The 19962-nt window shown below is 38.1% G+C and overlaps 1 protein-coding gene across 2 annotated transcripts in view; it reads right to left on the bottom strand.

The window, feature by feature from the left end:
* WASHC3 (WASH complex subunit 3) overlaps positions 1-19962 on the bottom strand; it is a 53634-nt gene that overhangs the window by 4941 nt on the left and 28731 nt on the right. The window contains exons 6-7 of one of the 2 annotated variants that reach the window (XM_032646753.1): positions 9850-9914; positions 2204-5277 (exon numbers count right to left, since the gene is read on the bottom strand). In XM_032646753.1, the coding sequence (XP_032502644.1) occupies positions 5136-5277; positions 9850-9914 (207 nt within the window). In that variant the 3' untranslated portion in view covers positions 2204-5135. Of the gene's footprint in view, positions 1-2203; positions 5278-9849; positions 9915-19962 lie in introns of those variants that run through there. The other variant, XM_032646754.1, reaches the window with a different exon arrangement.

Below are 19962 nucleotides of genomic sequence, written 5' to 3'. Positions count from 1 at the left end.
TTGAGTATACTCACAGTGTTGTGCAATCATCACCACTATCCACCTACAGAATTCTTTTCATCTTGCAAAACTGAAACTCTGTACCAATTAAATGATAACTCCTCATTTCTCTTTCCTTCCAGCCCCTGACAACCACTCCATTACTTTCTGTCTCTATGAATTTGTCTGAGTACCTCATATAAGTGGAATCATGTAATATTTGTCTTTTTGTGACTGGCTTATTTCATTTATCATGTCTTCAAGATTCATCCATGTTGCAGCATGTATCAGAATTTCCTTCCAGTTTAAGGATGACTAATACTCCATTGTATGCACATACTACGTTTTGTTTACCCATTCACTTGTGGATGGACATTTGGGTTGTTTCCACCTTTGGGCAATTGTGGAAAATGCTGCTATGAACACGAGTATACAAGTATCTGTTTGAGTCCCTGCTTTCACTTCTTTTGGGTATATAACCAGAAGTGGAATTGCTGAATCATATGGTAATTCTATGCTTAATTTTTGGAGAAATTGTCATACTGTTTTCCATAGCAGTTACATCATTTTACACTCCCACCCACAGTGCACAAGGTTCATATTCTCACCAATACTTTTGTTTGCCCTCACTCATTTTAAAATAAATTTAGGGCTTCCCTGGTGGCACAGTGGTTAAGAATCCGTCTGCCAATGCAGGGAACACGGGTTCGACCCCTGGTCCGGGAAGATCCCACATGCCGTGGAGCAACTAAGCCCGTGTGCCACAACTACTGAGCCTGTGCACCACAACTACTGAAGCCCACACACCTAGAGTCCGTGCTCTGCAACAAGAGAAGCCACCACAATGAGAAGCCCATGCACCACAACGAAGAGCAGCCCCCACTCACCGCAACTAGAGAAAGCCCGTGCACAGCAACGAAGACCCAAAGCAGCCAAAAATAAATAAATAAAAGAAATTTAAAGCTGTTTTGAATTGGAATTGCTATGAAAACAAAAGAAAAGCTACACACTAGAGTTCCTTTTGTACATAAAAGAGAAAAACTTCAAAAATCATGAGACTCAAATGAGGTAATACATGAAAGCATTTTATAACTTATAAAAGCTTTACAGGGCTTCCCTGGTGGCTCAGTGGTTGAGAGTCGCCTGCCAATGCAGGGGACACGGGTTCGAGCCCTGGTCTGGGAAGATCCCACATGCCACGGAGCAACTGGGCCCGTGAGCCACAATTACTGAGCCTGTGCGTCTGGAGCCTGTGCTCCGCAACAACAGAGGCCGCGATAGTGAGAGGCCTGCGCACCGCGATGAAGAGTGACCCCCGCCTGCCACAACTAGAGAAAGCCCTTGCACAGAAACGAAGACCCAACATGGCCATAAATAAATACATTAAAAAAAAAAAAGCGGGCTTCCCTGGTGGCGCAGTGGGTGAGAGTCCGCCTGCCGATGCAGGGGACGCGGGTTCGTGCCCCGGTCTGGGAGGATCCCACATGCCGCGGAGCGGCTGGGCCCGTGAGCCATGGCCGCTGGGCCTGCGCGTCCGGAGCCTGTCCTCCGCAACGGGAGGGGCCACAGCAGTGAGAGGCCCGCGTAACGCATAAAAAAAAAAAAAAAAAAAAAAAAAAAAAGCTTTACAAATGTTAATGTAATTATAGAACTCACAACATCATTTCCAGACTGGATATTCATATTCTTAAGGGGAACAGAAATTTGGCTTTTTATATTATGATCAGAATTGCTCTTGCTTGACCATATATATATATATATATATATATATATATATATATATATATATATATGAAACGTTTGTTGTAAATTTCTTCATAGAAAGACGTTTTAAAGATATGTTTAAAAAGGTTGCTACTTTAAACTACTGGCTACACTTCATTACTAAAATCTGAAAATGAAGACTGCATAATCCTCTCAATAGTTTAAACATATAAATGAATCACTAAAAAAGAGTACATCAGCAAAATGCAGAAAAATATATAAAGTCATAAGTATATTCATGATTTATCATGTATATTTTTCTAAAATCTCAACCTTTAGTAGTTACAATAGAAAACACTAGCTTGGTAGCTACATTTTAATAAGCATATTTATATAATTTGTGGCATCCAGATTATCAATAAAAGTCTTAGTAAAAGCAAAATTTTTTAAAGTTTAACTTTAAACTCTTTACTAAGTTTAATTTGTTTAAAAAGAAGTATTTTCAAAGAAGTTACTAGGTTGACCTGAACTAAAAGTGAGCCAAAATTTAGAAAGGAAAGGAAAGAAGGAAGTACTAACCATATACAAATCAGTACTTTTTAGCATACCAGATGCTGTGTGCATTTTATTTGTCACCTTTCTCCCCTTTATGGGAATAAATAAGACTATCAACCACAATCCCTATTGCCCTCATCCCTTCCTTATACTCTTTCTTTGTTACAGTCACATAATCCAGGCCCGGCAGGTCAGAAGAATCTCTTTACCTGGAAAGAGATCAATTCAAGGGAGTGCTTATAACCCAAGCACGACAATCAGAATGCTTCCCCAGAAATGAGCCTTGGATTATGGAAAAGGGGCTCTCTTTCCTTTCAGTTGGCAAAAACTAGCAATATTATAGCTATTTACAATATAAAGCAAATATTATTTGCTAATTCCTTGTTTTCCAGGAGGAAAGGAAGCTCATCAGCAGGAGAGAAGTGGATGATTATGCCAAGGAGTAAAGGTGGACAGAGGTGCCAGGTGAGAGAGAACACCAGCCAGCCAGTACTGATGGCGCTGCGCCCCTGATTCTGTCCTACTTAGACTTCTTAGGTTTGTGAGTCAATAACTTTCCTTTTTGCTTAAGCTAGTTTGAGTTAGTTTTTCTGATCCTGTACATAAAATGAGTCTTAAAATACAAATATCATTGGTCTGATTTGTTTTCATTAAAGAGATATTTATATTCGTGTTTAAAACCACAGCCACTTTAAGGACACCAAACATCATAAACATTCTTTGGAAAAACATTTATTTATGTAGGTAAATAGTTTAAAGATATTTTTAATTTTCTTTAAATTTAAAACAGTTGAATGTAAAGCAGATTAAGTGGCAAAAACATTGTTAGTAAAACTACTGCTGAGTAGGAGGATTGTGGGGAGAGGGTGCAATAGTTATCATTCAAATCACTTTTCAATATCAACTAGAGCACATACAAAGTTTTAACGTCACATTATACTTGTCAATTAGTGTTGTTCTCAGAGCTTTATGCAATGGCAATAAGTTGTCTTAAGGAAACAGCAAAACACTGAATTCCTGAACTGAGATTGCAGTGACTACATAAAGACATTTGGGGTAGTTAAAAAAAAAAAAAGACAATTTTGACTTTGATGTTACATAGTAACCAGTAAGACTTACTTCAGCATTACATTTACTCAAACTACACATACTTTGGTCTTTCCATTTCTGAATGCCCATCAAGACAGGTATGTCCCGCCCTTTGTGGGAATCTGTGGCAGATTGCCACAGCCAGAGAAACAATGTAATGTCTAATAGCATAAAGAAAAAGAAAGCCAGCCATCCTAGGTAAGATGGGTTTCTGCTGTTTATCTTGGGGTTCTTTACTTCCAACAACTCTCTATCTCTTGCTTGCTAGACACTGGAAGACCACAACTGCTTTTTTTAAATATATTTATTTTAGTTTTGTCTGCGTTGGGTCTTTTGTTGCTGCGTGCGGGCTTTTTCTCTAGTTACAGCAAGCAGGGGCTACTCTTCGTTGTGGTGCATGGGCTTCTCATTGCAATGGCTTCTCGTTGCGGAGCACGGGCTCTAGGCGTGTGGGCTTCAGTAGTTGTGGCACGCGGGCTCTAGAGCACAGGCTCAGTAGTTGTGGTGCATGGGCTTAGTTGCTCCGTGGCATGTGGGATCTTCCCAGACCAGCGCTCGAACCTGTGTCCCCTGCACTGGCAGGCAGGTTCTTAACCACTGAGCCACCAGGGAAGACCCATAACTGCTTTTTAACACCACCTCTTTGATATTTTTATTGTTTCTTATTCTTGTAATCAAGGTCTCCAACAGTGGACTAATCACAATTTTCTGACATTGTTTTTTTTCTGTCCTATACTTTCTAGTCAGTCTGCCAGCCAGTGGTCAAGGTAATTACCCTGAATGGAATCCCAGCTCAGCAAAAACTAAAAAAATGGAACGAGTAAAAAAACCTATTTTGGGGCACTTCCCTGGTGGTCCAGTGGTTAAGACTCCACGCTCCTAATGCAGGGGGCCCAGGTTGAATCCCAGGTCAGGGAACTAGATCCCGCATGTTGCAACTAAAACATCCCGCATGCTGCAAATAAAGATCCTCCATGCCACAACTAAAGATCCTGCATGCTGCAAAGAAGATCCCCCATGCCACAACTAAGACCCGGTACAGCCAAATAAATAAATAAAATAAATATTAAAGACAAAAAAACCCTATTTTTGGAATTGTTCAGTCGGGGAATTGAGATCAATTCTATCCGTAACCAGCCAAAACCCAACCTTTAATCCATTATATTGTTCTGTAGCAGGAGACAGACGACGATCATTAGCAGATAGGGTATTCCATTAGAGGGCAGGAAAATCTGCTGGATATGCCTTAAATATAATTAAATAAAGTTTTCTTGCTTTCCAGTATCTGTTTGGTTAACACTAATGAATCTCCTCTTGTCTCAGTGACAAGTAGGCTGAGGTGGTTACTTCTATTTCTGGCAACCATAGTCATGGTCATTCCACAGGCTGGGAGGAAGGTATAAATGTACTTTGAATAGATAAGTCCAGGACAAATGCCAGCTGAGCTGGTTCTGTTTAAAGCCTGCAAAGTAACTTGCTTTCTTTAGCCAAATCAGTGTGCTACAAACTGCACCCTCCTACTATTAAGAGTGTGACCAGTTAAATTTCAATTTCAGAAGTCTGTTCTTTATTTCTATTTTTTTGGTTTTTATATTTATTTTATTTATTTATTTTTGGCTGTGTTGGGTCTTCGTGCTGCGTGCAGGCTTTCTCTAGTTGCGGTGAGCGGGGGCTACTCTGTTGCAGTGCGTGGGATTCTCATTGTGGTGGCTTCTCTTGCTGCAGAGCACGGGCTCTAGGTGCACAGGCTTCAGTAGTTGTGGCACACGGGGTCAGTAGTTGTGGCTCGTGGGCTCTAGAGTGCAGCCTCAGTAGTTGTGGTGCATGGGCTTGGTGGCTCCACGGCATGTGGGATCTTCCTGGACCAGGGCTCGAACCCGTGTCCCCTGCATTGGCAGGAGGAATGTTAACCACTGCACCACCAGGGAAGCCCCAGAAGTCTGTTCTTTACTACAAAGTTTAAAATATAGATTTTTCAGTTTGGGAAAACAGAGAGCATAACTCAAAAGGATAATTACTCTGTGTACGTTAAATACGTCTTTGTTGAGAACACAGTGGTACACAGGCAACGACAGGACTCTAAACAAGTTGGGATCCAAAAGCCTGGTAAATACAATTGTTTAGAACTTGCTACAGATTCCTCCGTTAAAACATTCATAAATCACAACTAACATTTACTGAACATTTACTGCTTGTCCAGAGCTGTGCTAAGTGCTTACATCATTCTCTTACTCAGTCTGAACAACTCTATAAAGGGTGAACTCTTCTATTTCCCATTTACTGACAAGGAAACTGATGAACAGATTGATTAGGTAATTAGTGCAGGATCATATAGCTAGAAAGTGGCAGGGCAGAATCTGGACCCCAGCAAGTAGACTATTTCTAAAGTCTGCCTTAGCCTGAGCCTTAACCATCATGAATTTCGTCTCTTGATGGACAGGTCCAGAGGCTAGTCTATGTTGGAGTAGTAAAAGTAGTAATTACTAGGTAATAATAGTAACCTTAGTTATGGGACATAAATGTAAGCATAGAACAGGATAAGGAGAAACATTTTTTTTTTCTGGTAAGAAAAATCTAGGCATTGATTGAAAATATTTATAAGGCATGATTTACCTGTTCTATATTTCTAAAACAGATAAAAGTTAAAATTTTCCGTTTTCTTTCCCCTTAAACTCTTTTGAATATGATGGTGAAAAAGAGACTCTTTCACATATCTTTTGATTTCACAGCATTTTTTTTTTACTAATTTTTACAAGCTAAAAAGAATTAATTCTTGGTTATATAAGCACTACTGTTATTTTCAAAAACTTGGATTTGTAAGAATATTAAATAATCACTCAGAAGTAGCAAACAAATACTATTTATTTGGTAATTATCAGGGATTTTCTTCAGGTTTATAGACTTTCTAAATTTCAGTGATAGTCACTTTTGAAGGAAAATAGCCAGGGTCTCTTCTCCCTTATCATGTAAACTGTTTTGGTTCAAAATTACGTACTCTCCCTAGGTTCATCAGAACCATTTTTTTTTCAATCCCATATATATGTGTTAGCATACGCTATTTGTTTTTCTCTTTCTGACTTACTTCACTCTGTATGACAGACTCTAGGTCCATCCACCTCAGGAATCAAGATGCAGACGTAGAGAATGGACTTGAGGACACGGGGAGGGGGAAGGGTAAGCTGGGACGAAGTGAGAGAGTGGCATGGACACGTATACACTACCAAATGTAAAATAGATAGCTAGTGGGAAGCAGCTGCATAGGACAGGGAGATCAGCTTGGTGCTTTGTGACCACCTAGAGGGGTGGGATAGAGAGGGTGGGAGGGAGACACAAGAGGGAGGGAATATGGGGATATATATATACATATAGCTGATTCACTTTGTTATAAAGCAGAAACTAACACAACATTGTAAAGCAATTATACTCCAATAAAGATGTTAAAAAATAAACAAAAAAAACATAGCAAAATTACGTACTGTCAGCTTCCAAACTGTTATATACACAAGCCAACTGAATAACAATGTATTTTCTGATCAGTATTTATTTCTATATTAACCTCAGTTTTGCTCTTTGCTCAGTGCAAACAGATCTAGACTATTTCTTCTTACAGTAATATGAATCTGTCTTACTACCTAAAGCTAACAGGAAAAGTGTATGTTTATACTTAAAAGACAAAAGAACAGTCTTTACTGAAAGCTCTTGGCTGAGGCTAAATATGTACATAAGATTCTAAATAAAAGTACACTCTTTCCTTGGATGGCACATTTTCTTCTTCTTTATCATCTCAGACTTTCCCCTCAAAGCGAGGCTCCTTAACTTTTATGTAAACATGATTCCCAAAGTGCCAGAATTCCTCCTTAACAAGGTGATTGATTCCACTTATATCTAGCTAAATGTAGTGGGAGCTGGTTTTCTAGTGGTAGTGGTGATAGGCTATAGTGAGTCACCCTATTCCAACCAGCGCCCCTTGTGACCAATGGCATGTACCTATGAGGTAATGCGTCAGAATTCAGGCTCCAGGCTGTGGTTGAGGCTGAGCTTTTCTGTTAAGACAATGTTAACTGTTACTGGAATTCTACCCTAAAACTTGGCACCACTTTGCAACTGAATGTTTCTCAACGTTTACAGACAATGACATGCCCTCAAACTTGCTAAGTGAGATACATCAAGGAAGTATTGGGAGTCCTGGGGATTCTCCCCTTGGTTGTCATCCATGGACTTCTTTTTTTTTTTTTTAATATTTATTTATTTATTTATGGCTGTGTTGGGTCTTAGTTGTGGCATGCAGGATCTTTTGTTGCAGCATGCAGGCTTCTCTCTAGTTGTGGTGTGCAGGCTCCAGAGCGCGCAGGCTCAGTAGTTGAGGTGCATGGACTCAGTAGTTGTGGCAGGCTCCAGAGCACGTGGGCTCTGTAGTTGTGGCACAGAGGCTCTCTAGTTGTGGTGCCTGGGCTCAGTAGTTGTGGCACGTGGGCTTAGCTGCCCCACAGCATGTGGGATCTTAGTTACCTGACCAGGGATCTAACCCCCATCCCCTGAATTGGAAGTCGGATTATTAACCACTGGATCGCCAGGAAGTCCCATCCATGGACTTCTTAAGATGGCGATACCTAAATGGACTCTTTAAGAATATGAAGTCAGCCTGGCCACTTAAGATGGGGGAAGGAAGTGCCATGGGGAGGAATACAAACATTCAAAGACACCAGGATAATGATACATTCAGAGAAACGCCAGTAGTTTGCTACAGCTGCAGGAGATAGGGAAGTATGGATGAATGGCAAGAAATGAAGCTAGAGTCTTGATGATAAAAGCATTTATTTGCAATTCTAAGATGTTAGGCTATATGTTAAAGGCAGTGGAGAATCACAGAAAGATTTGTATGTATGAACAGATGAACTATATGAAGAGATCCACTAAGTTTTTAGTGACAGATTGAAAGAGAATAGGAAAACCAACCAGGAGTTATTATAATAATTCAGGTGAAAAACGATGAGGGCTTGAACTAAACAGAAATGGCATGGAGGCATGTGATCAGATGTGAGAGATTAAAAAAGAGAAAATCAGTGACTGACATGTTAAGGGGTAGAGAGAAGGGCTGAATCAAGGGTGACTTTCAAGTTGCTAGTGTGGGTAGATGGTTGAAGTAAAGGATAATGAAGTAGGTTTAGGCTGGGTGGGGGATGAAGTGAAGCCAGTAGGGGGTAAAGGGACTGGATTATAGCACTTATAGGGCTGCTTATAGGCCCTATAGCTTATAGGGCTGTTAGTTTTCCATTTATTACATTCTCTCTAAAGAGAAAAATCATAATTTTAAAGGTCATTTTAGCTCTCTGTTAGTATAGAAGGTCTACTGTGTATTTCCAGAAGCAAAAAAGAGGTCACAGTCAATGTTAAATATATTCCAATAAGTACCAAAATGGATTGGACCCATATGTTCAATTCACATTAAAGTATATGTCACAATCCATCTGCTTTTAAAGTGTGTCAGAAACAATTTCCAGAGCAAATGCCAAATATCCTGGAGATGCTTTAGTTCAAATTACCAATTATACCATTGTACTTGAACTGTTTGCTACTGAAATACATACTAAATGGAGATACATGTGGGAAATCTGTTCTTGCAGACTTCTAAAAAATTCTTAAATTTCATATTTTGAAAGATAAAATATGAGGAAAAGATTGTATATATGAGGGGAAAACTGCATACATTTTCTTGAAGGGCTGAGAGCCAAGAAAAATTCCAAAGTATACTGCTAGTACAGTATGAATGCCTGCATAGCTACCATAGCTAAATACATTGGGGTGAACTAAAATCCCAAACTGGAAAGGCTCTTTACAAGTGTCTAGATACTTGCAAAGGAGACTAGTTCTGAATAATCCATTACGATATATTTTACTCAGGATGAGCTATGTAGCCAGGTTTGTCTGGATGGAGTAAATTACTGTCAAATTTCTAAGCCACAAATTTTCAGCATTTCTCAAAATTTTTTTTATAAAACTCACACAAAACAATATCTAGTTTCTAATAACCATTACTGTGGACTTAGAGTTACTCTATTTATTTCCCCATCTGGCTCAACCTAGATCATGTAGAGTAAATTTCCTATACACTAAGGTCTTAAATAAAAAACTATAGATAATTCAAGAAAGAGAGAGAGAGAGAGAGAGAGAGATGGAGGGAAGGAGGGAGGAAGGGAGGAAAAAAGCATGGGAAGAAAAAGAGCACTGCTTCTTGCAGACACTACGGCTGTGCAACAACTGGCATCAAATTCTATCCCTTTTGCATATACAGATTCATCATCAATCTATTGAAACTACTCCTAAAATGTCTTAAGGCTAGTTTTAGTAGCATAGCATAGATTTTTCACTTTTTAAACATAGCAGAGACACTGTTTATGAAGGTGGTCTCCTCAACCGTAAAACACTGTATAGGAAAAACATATAGAGCTTGAAATATTTTTATTATCACTGATAAACTCATCATCTTGGCAGTAATATCATTATATTAGAAGAATTACTTACTCAAGAAGATCTGGGTCTAGTCCTTCTGATATCATTTTGTTTCTTATTGCCATGACTGGAACACCCTAAGCAAAGAACACAAGATAATAATTCAATTATTAAATATACCTCCTTCATAAAAACAGACAAATAAACCAATGGAACAGAATCAAAAGCCCAGAAATAAACCCAAGCAACAAATATTTGACAAGGGAGCCAAGAATACTCAATGGAGAAAACAGTCTCTTCAATAAATGGTGCTGGGAAAATTGGATATTCACATATAAAAGAATAAAACTTGACCCCTATATCTTGTACCACTCATAAAAATTAACTTGAAATGGATTAAATACTTAAATGTAAGACCTGAAACTATGAAACTCCTAGAAGAAAACATAGAAAGAAAGCTCCTTGACATGGGTCTAGTAATGATATTATGGAAATCATACCTAAAGCATAAGAGACAAAGTAAAAAATAAACAAGTGAGACTACATCAAGCTACATGTAGCTACAAAGCTACACAGTAAAAGAAACCATCAACAGAGTGGGAAAACTGGGCTTCCCTGGTGGTGCAGTGGTTAAGAATCCACCTGCCAGTGCAGGTGACACGGGTTTGAGCCCTGGTATGGAAGATCCCACATGCCGTGGAGCAACTAAGCCCATGCGCCACAACTCCTGAGCCTGTGCACCTAGAGCCTGTGCTCTGCAACAAGAGAAGCCACCGCGATCAGAAGCCCACGCACAGCAACGAAGAGTAGCCCCCACTCGCCGCAACTAGAGAAAGCCCGTGCGCAGCAACAAAGACCCAATGCAGCCAAAACTAAAATAAATAAATTTATTTTTAAAAAAAAGTGGGAAGACAACCTATGAAATGGGAAAAAATATTTGCAAACCATATATCTGGTAAGAGGTTAATATCCAAAATATATAAAGAACTCATACAACTCGAGCAAAAAACCAAATAATTCAATTAAAAAATGGGCAAAGAACCTGAATAGACATTTTTCCAAAGATGATATATGAATGGCCAAAAGATACATGAAAAGATGCTCAACATCACTAGTCACTAGGGAAATGTGAATTAAAATCACAATGAGATATCACCTCATGCCTGTTAGAATGGCCATGATCAAAAGACAAGAGATAACAAACGCTGGCATGGATGTGGAGAATAGAAAACCCTGTGCATTGTTTGTGAGACTGTAAATTGGTACAGCCACTGTGGAAAACAGTATGAAGTTTTCTCAAAAAATTAAAAATAGAACTACCATATAATTCAGCAATTCCAGTTTTGGGAGTATATCCAAAAAACCCAGAAACACCAACTTGAAAAGATGTCTGCATTCCCATATTCATAGCAGCACTATTTACAATAGCCGAGACATGGAAATAACCTAGGTGTCCACTGAAGGATGAATGGATAAAGAGTGTATATATACACAATGGAATATTATTCAGCCATAAAAAACAGGAAAATCCTACTGTTTGTGACAACATGGGTGGATCTTGAAGGCATAATGCTAGGTGAAATAAGTCAAACAGAGAAAGACAAATACTGTTTGATCTCACTTATATATGGAATCTGAAAACAAAACAAAACAAAAAAACCAAACTCATAGAAAAAGAGATCAGACTTGTGGTTGCCAGAGGCAGAGGGTGGGGGTAGGAGGAACTGGAGGAAGATGGTCAAAAGGTACAAACTTAGTTATAAAATAAGTAAGTACTGGGGATGTAATGTACAACATGATGACTATAGATAACTTTTCCTTATATCATACAGCAGTGTTAACAGAGTAGATCCTGAGAGTTCTCATCACAGGTGAATTTTTTTTTCTTTTCTTTTTATTGTATCTATATGAGGTGATGGATGTTAACTAAACCTACTGTGGTAATCATTTCACAATATATGTGAATCAAACCATCATGCTGTACACCTTAAACTTTTCAGTGATGTATGTCAATTATTTCTCAATAAAACTGGAAAAAAATAGAAGCCAGGAAAAAAAGCCTCCTTTTAGATGGTTCATTATTTAAAATAGCTCTATTTTGCTTTTATATTAGTATGTGCATAGCACTTGAATAATCTAATAAGATACATTTTAACTAACTTAATGGAATTAGTGCTATCTAGTACCACATAAGCCCAGATTAAATCATTTGAGCTTATCTATTACCAATTCTGCTGGATAGAAGCCAGATATCATATTCTCACTCCTCTTATATCACCAAAAGAAAGGAAACATTGATAAGTCAAATGATTAAGGCCTTGGCTGGGATGGTGCCATGAATACTTAACAATATGAATAAATGTCTTTTCAAATAAAGACTTCAGAGCTTTCTACTCTTAAGTATAGCTATGTCAATGTTCTTTTCATAAGTAAATGGTCCAATTTCACTTGGACACATTATGCAAAAAGGTCAAATAGAATTCAAGAACTCTCTTGGGATTATATTACACATCTTCTCTATACCAATACAAACACCATGTAATGATAATCCTAGAAGTATAAGTCACAAAAACATTGAGAACATGTGAATTTCAAAGTTCAGGATAAGAACATCAAAACAGTAAGAAGAGGATATGTCAGAAATAAATACAAATTTACTTGAAAAGGGGACAAATTTGATGTATAAATAAACATTTATTGAAAGCTCACTTATAAAGCTTTAAGGGGAGAAGATGCAATCAAGTCTCTTTGTCAACTCCTCCTCTTCCCTAAAAGATGAGGAAACACTAATCAGATGTGTTAAATTTGAGGACCTTGATTATACCACCTTCAAAAGTAAGTGGGGTCACCATGCTTTAAAAGGCTGTATACATGACTGGGACCCTCTCCCTCATATCTTTTCATCCCACGTGCAGAAAGGGTAAGCTGAGCCAGAGTCCACATGGGAAAAAGCTCAATCACCTCTCTACGCTGTTACATACTCTTCTCTTTGGCCCTCCCTTGTCACTAGCCAGTTGTGACATTCAGTTTTGAACCTAAGGTACAGAAGAGGCCTTAGGAGCTCTGATGCTCCCGTCCAATTTCGCAGAGCCCTACCCTGAAGTTTCTGCACTAACCCAGCTAAGGTTCCCTTGCTTTCTTCTGCAGTTATCCATTGTCTGTTTTCTGGTCTCAGGGATATTACAGGGTTAGAAATAAATTTACTGGGGTTAGCGGTAGAATTCTGATATCACAATCCCACACCTCAATATTTAACACCACAATGGCAGCACAGTGCTTTATGCTGAGAAAATAACAACATAATCAGCCCCTGCCCTCAGAGAGTACAGTCTAATAGACCTGTTAAAAAGATGATCACAATACAGTCATAACATTGATAACAGAGACCTGCATAATGGGCAAGGTTAGACCCAAGGAAAGGCAGACTGAGTTGAGGACCAGCAAAGAATTTGCTGAGGTGAGTCTTGAAGAGGGGATAAGAGCTTATTTAAAATAAAAACCACAGGGCTTCCCTGGTGGCACAGTGGTTGAGAGTCTGCCTGCTGATGCAGGGGACACGGGTTCGTGCCCCAGTCTGGGAAGATCCCACATGCCGCGGAGCAGCTGGGCCCGTGAGCCATGGCCGCTGAGCCTGTGCATCTGGAGCCTGTGCTCCACAACGGGAGAGGCCACAACATTGAGAGGCCCATGTACCGCAAAAAAAAAAACCCACAAAGGCTCAGAAATATACATATAAATTTTCAAATAATCTATCCATACATAAACTTGTTTCAAAAATATTTTAAAGAATAAATATATACTTGTCCAGCTATTTCCCTCCAAAATGCTGATTTTATCTTACATTTCATCTAATAAATCTGTGTTGAGATACAGGCAAGTATATGTAAAAAATGAGTCAAATGGATTATAAATTCAATATGCAGAGCTTTCAAAATTAATGACCATGTATCTCTCATAGAAATGTTACAGATCTTGCCAAATTAAGTTCAGATTATTAACTCAATCCTCATTTTAAAAATCAGAAAATGTATTAAAAATTTAATCCTCACAAAAAAAAAAAAGCCCCAAAAAGACTGTTGTAGAAAGAGTTATAAGATGCCTTCTACAACCATAATCTCTGATTTTGGCTATGGAGGAGAAAAAATCAAAGTTCTCTACAGCTTGCTAGGTTACAGGAGGTTGGGAAAGCAAAGGCTTTTTTGTTTTTCAAATTCACGGGTTACCCGGAAGACTCTCTCCTGAAAGAGGCAAGGCTGTCATTTACAGGCCCATCTATGCATTCATTTTCATAACTGTTATGTTTTATATTATAAATTGGTAAAATATGTTAAGACTCCGATAATAAGACACTTTATTTTTTTAACATCTTTATTGGAGTATAATTGCTTTACAATGGTGTGTTAGTTTCTGCTGTATAAGAAAGTAAATCAGCTACGTGTATACATATATCCCCATATCCCCTCCCTCTTGCGTCTGCCTCCCACCCTCCCTGTGCTATGCGGCTACTTCCCACTAGCTATATATTTTACATTTGGTAGTGTATATATGTCAATGCTACCCTCTCACTTTGTTCCAGCTTACCCTTCCCCCTCCCCACGTCCTCAAGTTCGTTCTCTATGTCTGCGAACAACAGACACTTTAAATGCAACCTAAATACTAGATGGATGAAAATAAATGCATCATCATAGAATTCTCTTGAAAACCATACTTCTGAAAGCAATACTGTTTCATGGGGCAATCTTTAAGGTATCCTGAAAAGTGAAATATGGTAGGTTAAGAAGACAAAGAAGCTAGAAGATAAAACTTTGGATCTTTCGTTAGCTTATGAGGTTTAAGGATAAATGAAAGATAGAAAAAAAGCAATTACTTGCTTTGGGGCATCCAGCATGAACAGACTCTTACATTTGGAATAAAGTAAGCACAAGATCACAATTTGCACCACTTTAAAAATATATTATCTGGAGCTAAGACTTGAGAGAAAGATTTTGAAATAAAATGTACTTAATAATAACGTCGTAATAAAAATTATTTAATTTTAATAGTAGAGGAGAAAGCTGACTACTTGAACTACAAGGTTGGAAATTTTTACTTGATAATTAAATGTCACTCAACTCTTTAGTATAACAGGGAAAGTTAGGAGTTTGAAACATTTCATTAAAAAAACTCTGAAGTGCTAGCGAGAAATGGGAAAAAGAGCAGAGTTAAGGTCATACTTTAAAAAGACCTCTCAGGGCTTTTCTGGTGGTGCAGTGGTTGAGAGTCTGCCTGCCAATGCAGGGGACACGGGTTCGTGCCCCAGTCCGGGAAGATCCCACATGCCGTGGAGCGGCTGGGCCCGTGAGCCATGGCCGCTGAGCCTGCGCATCCAGAGCCTGTGCTCCGCAACGGGAGAGGTCACTAAAAAAAAGACCTCTCAGTTTTTATTAACTATGGTTTGATGGTATAAGGTCTTTCGACAAACTCAACTATGTGATTTATTTATTATACTTTAGCATAATCCACAGGATATCATTGGAAAGGTTATATAAATAAGTTATAAAGCCGAGAAAACAGAAGGGAGGAGAAGTGAGGATTGAAAAAAGTTTCCTAAAATATAGCAGAGAAAGTGGTATGGGGTTGGAGAGGCGGAGGCAGTAGGTGGCAAGGGAGAACTGGGGAAAAGGGAAGTTGGTGAAATTTGATAAGCTTCCTATTTTATCATTAGTTTCATGGAATTGATTACAGTGTAAGAATAAGAGAAGCCTGAATCTGTAACCTCCATATTTTATCCTTAGTTTCTTGAAGCTGGTTACATCACAAGAATACAGATACTACTAAAGTTTGGTGAGTCTTTAGTCATTTCTGTATATGAATATAGATAAAGGAAAATACATATAACTATAATATCTTACCCTATTAAAGACTTTACTATTATCATCACCTTAATACAAATCTGATTAAAAGCTCGATACAAAAATAATTTGGCCTATGTTCCAAAGGACACATTCCAAAGAGATTTGCTGCTATGTTTCCAGAGATGTTGCTTAGAAAATTTGTTGTTTTGCTATATTCTTCCTTAGAGGTTAAGAAACGGAGTCTGGTTTGTTAAACATCAAAAAGAAGTGTCCAGTTTCTGATCTCCAAGAGACAAAGCTACTGGTGGTCTAAGGAGGACATGAGAGACCTCAAAACTGAAGTCTACTGAACTGTGGGATTATTTTTGGCAAGTGATAATGGCAGTTTGTCCAACATAAGTAATGAAGAAGAGAGAAGGCAGCCATAAGTCTGATGTTCCAAAAAATCATGTCTGTATTTGCGTCACTGGAGAAAGTGTGTAAAGAAGCCACACTAAAGAAATTACGATGGCAACACTAATAGTTAAACACTACTTTCTTATATCACAAAAACTGTTGGAGACTTATAGGACTGCCAATATTTACATTTATTTGTTATTATGTTAATGAAAGCCAAGATACTAAATTCCTTTATAAATCATGTTGAAATTCTCCTAAAGTTTTAGATTAGAAGGGGAAAAAAACCCTCTTACTCAATCTAATAGAAATGACTTCCCTTTTTAAAAATAATAATACTCCGGAGGTTCCTTAAAAAACTAAAAATAGAACTACCATACAACCCAGCAATCCCACTACTGGGCATATACCCTGAGAAAACCATAATTCAAAAAGAGTCACGTACCACAATGCTCACTGCAGCTCTACCTACAATAGCCAGGACATGGAAGCAACCTAAGTGTCCATTGACAGATGAATGGATAAAGAAGATGTGGCACATATATACAATGGAATATTACTCAGCCTTAAAAGGAAACAAAATTGAGTTACTTGCAGTGAGGTGGATGGACCTAGGGTCTCATACAGAGTGAAGTAAGTCAGAAAGAGAAAAACAAATACTGTATCTTAACATATATGTATGGAATCTAAAAAAAAAAAAAAAAGGCTCTGAAGAACCTAGGGGCAGGATGGGAATAAAGATGCAGACCTACTAGAGAATGGACTTGAGGACACGAGGAGGGGGAAGGGTAAGCTGGGACAAAGTGAGAGAGTGGCATGGATACATATACATTACCAAATGTAAAACCGATAGCTAGTGGGAAGCAGCTGCATAGCACAGGGAGATCAGCTCGGTGCTTTGTGACCACCTAGAGGGGTGGGATAGGGAGGGTGAGAGGGAGGGAGATGCAAGAGGGAAGAGATATGGGGATATATGTATACGTATAGCTGATTCACTTTGTTATACAGCAGAAACTAACAGGCCATGGTAAAGCAATTATACTCCAATAAAGACGTTTAAAAAAAAAAGATGTGGCACATATATACAATGGAATATTACTCAGCCATAAAAAGAAACAAGGGATTCCCTGGTGGCGCAGTGGTTAACAATCTGCCTGCCAATGCAGGGGACACGGGTTCGAGTCCTGGTCCAGGAAGATCCCACATGCCACGGAGCAACTAAGCCCGTGTGCCACTACTGAGCCTGAGCTCTAGAGCCTGCGAGCCACAACTACTGAGCCTGTGTGCCACAACTACTGAAGCCCACGCACCTAGAGCCCGTGCTCCGCAACGAGAAGCCACCACGATGAGAAGCATGCTCACCACAACGAAGAGTAGCCCCTGCTCGCGGCAACTAGAGAAAGCCCGCGCACAGCAACGAAGACCCAACATAGCCAAAAATAAAAATAAAAATAATTTTAAAAAAAGAAACGAAATTGAATTATTTGTAGTGAGGTGGATGGACCTAGAGTCTGTCATACAGAGTGAAGTAAGTCAGAAAGAGAAAAACAAATACCGTATGCTAACACATATATATGGAATCTAAAAACAAAAAAAAGGTTCTGAAGAACCTAGGGGCAGGACAGGAATAAAGACGCAGATGTAGAGAATGGACTTGAGGACACTGGGAGGGGAAAGGGTAAGCTGGAATGAAGTGAGAGAGTGGCATGGACATATATATGCTACCAAAGTAAAACAGATAGCTAGTGAGAAGCAGTCACATAGCACAGGGAGATCAGCTCTGGGCTTTGTGACCACCTAGAGGGGTGGGATAGGGAGGGTGGGAGGGAGGCGCAAGAGGGAGGGGATATGGGGACATATGTACACATACAGCTGATTCACTCTGTTATAAAGCAGAAACTAACACACCATTGTAAAGCAATTGTACTCCAATAAAGATGTTAAAAAAATAATACTCCTTATATGTTCAAGTTTTTTCCTCTCAGTTTATGAGCTTGAATCACAATACAGTTATGAAAGATGGAAAATATGAAGTTTTTTTCCCTACTTAGGTAAACAATAAAGAAAAGATCTATTGAGTTGGTAGGTGGATAGTACTTTTTTTATTTGAAGGAGAAAGAATGAGTAGGAATTGAAAAGATGTTCTGGGCTGGAAAAAAGCAGCCAGTCCTCCAATCAGGCTTCGTTTAAATTTTAACTTAGTGAAATGGACTCAACCATTTCTTTGCCTTCTGATTTTCAACAGTGCTATATTTAAAATACCTATATTGCATTTTATGAATCATATTAGTAAGGTGTTATATTTAGAATAAAATCTTCAGGTGAAATAATCTATATAATAGATAATAAATGTTTACTGAACAATCATAACAAAAACAATCACATGTTCAATTATCTCCTTCTGGAAGCTTTCCATGAAGGGATACAAAATTAATTTAAATAAACCTCTTAATCACTGTAAAGTGGACGATGGCTACCTAAAAAAGAGGGAAGCTTTATTTCTAATGACTTGTACAGATTTAGAAAATGCTATACTCTGATATTACAATATCAGATACTGTTGCCACCAAGGTCATTAATTTGAACCTAAATATGTGGGCAAAAAAGAAGCTCACAAATCTTGTCTAGCACTATATACAGTGGTTTCTATGGCGCTAACAGTAAATTATTCCTTTTTCAATGATTATCTCAAGACATTAGTATCCCAGTGAGAAAGTATTTCTCACTGACTGCCCATCAGATATCTTTAAAGATGTAAGAACAAATCACATGATAAAATGGACAAAAATGACACTGGCCATGATGATCAGGGCCCAGGCAGTTACTATTACTTTATTCATAAAATAAATACATGTTAGCAGTTCCATCTGTGCCTTTTAGAAATGGGAACTAAAGTTAACCTAAATGCTTATCAAGAAAAACCCTTAAAGAAATTATTTCAAAAAGTGAGGGATCTATTGTCATGAGACAATTCAAAATACAGCTGTATCAATTTCCCCATGTGTTCATTTTTCCCCTGGATATTACTTTAACATGATAAATATTAGGTGTAATGACCAAGAAAGTGCATGGTGTCTTCTTTGTAGCTACTCAAATATTTGTTAATTTCACAGTAATTTGGTGCTGTGGAAGACCCATTTTCCTCCCTTCATTATAAATCAAAGATAATATCTAAAATTTAAAGTCTTGCTATGATAGGTTAATTAATGCTAGAACTCCATTATAAACACGTCAGTTACACTATAGCTTTGCTATCCCTCATTTCACTCAAATGATATTTGTTCTCTGAAATATGTATTAACAGAATTTTCTAAATTTAATTATACTTTTACTTTCCAGCAATAAAAACTTTAAAAGAATTTCTATAGCAAATCATTTTGGAATTTGCTACTTAAATTAAAAGTATCAATATAATAAATTCAGATGGAATCTTGCTCAGTTTTGAAAACATTATTATTTTATGTGTCTATTAAGGAGGACTTAATGAAATATCTGCAAATATGGTAATAAAAGCTATACATAATAGAATTCTTAGTATTTAACTACAAGGATGATTCTACTGATCAAGACCACAGAATATTCATTTTTGAAGTAGTTTTCTGACAGTGGTAATGTGTCTGAACTGGTGTGTTATGAGTCTTTCATTAAATGTTCTTAAGGATCCATAGGGACCTACTCAAAGAGAGATGACCAAGACTGGGCATTACATGTGGGTTCAGAACCACAATGAAGGGCAATGAATCAATGGGTCATCAGCACATGGTCTAACCAATAAACTGAATAAAAGTCATTTGTGAACTTGGGCTAGGAAAAGAACAAGAAAAGTTAGGATGCTGCCGTACATTATGAAAAACTTTGGTAAGATATATTTATGTCTGGAGATTTTTTTTTAAATTGCAGTATTAAGATAAATACAAAAGATGTAGATATCCTCCGGTAGAGGAATAGATAATTT

This window comes from Phocoena sinus, chromosome 10, assembly GCF_008692025.1.
Source record: "Phocoena sinus isolate mPhoSin1 chromosome 10, mPhoSin1.pri, whole genome shotgun sequence".
NCBI lineage: Eukaryota > Metazoa > Chordata > Mammalia > Artiodactyla > Phocoenidae > Phocoena > Phocoena sinus.
Note: the sequence above shows the minus strand (reverse complement) of the source record. Positions and strands in the feature narration are given on the sequence as shown.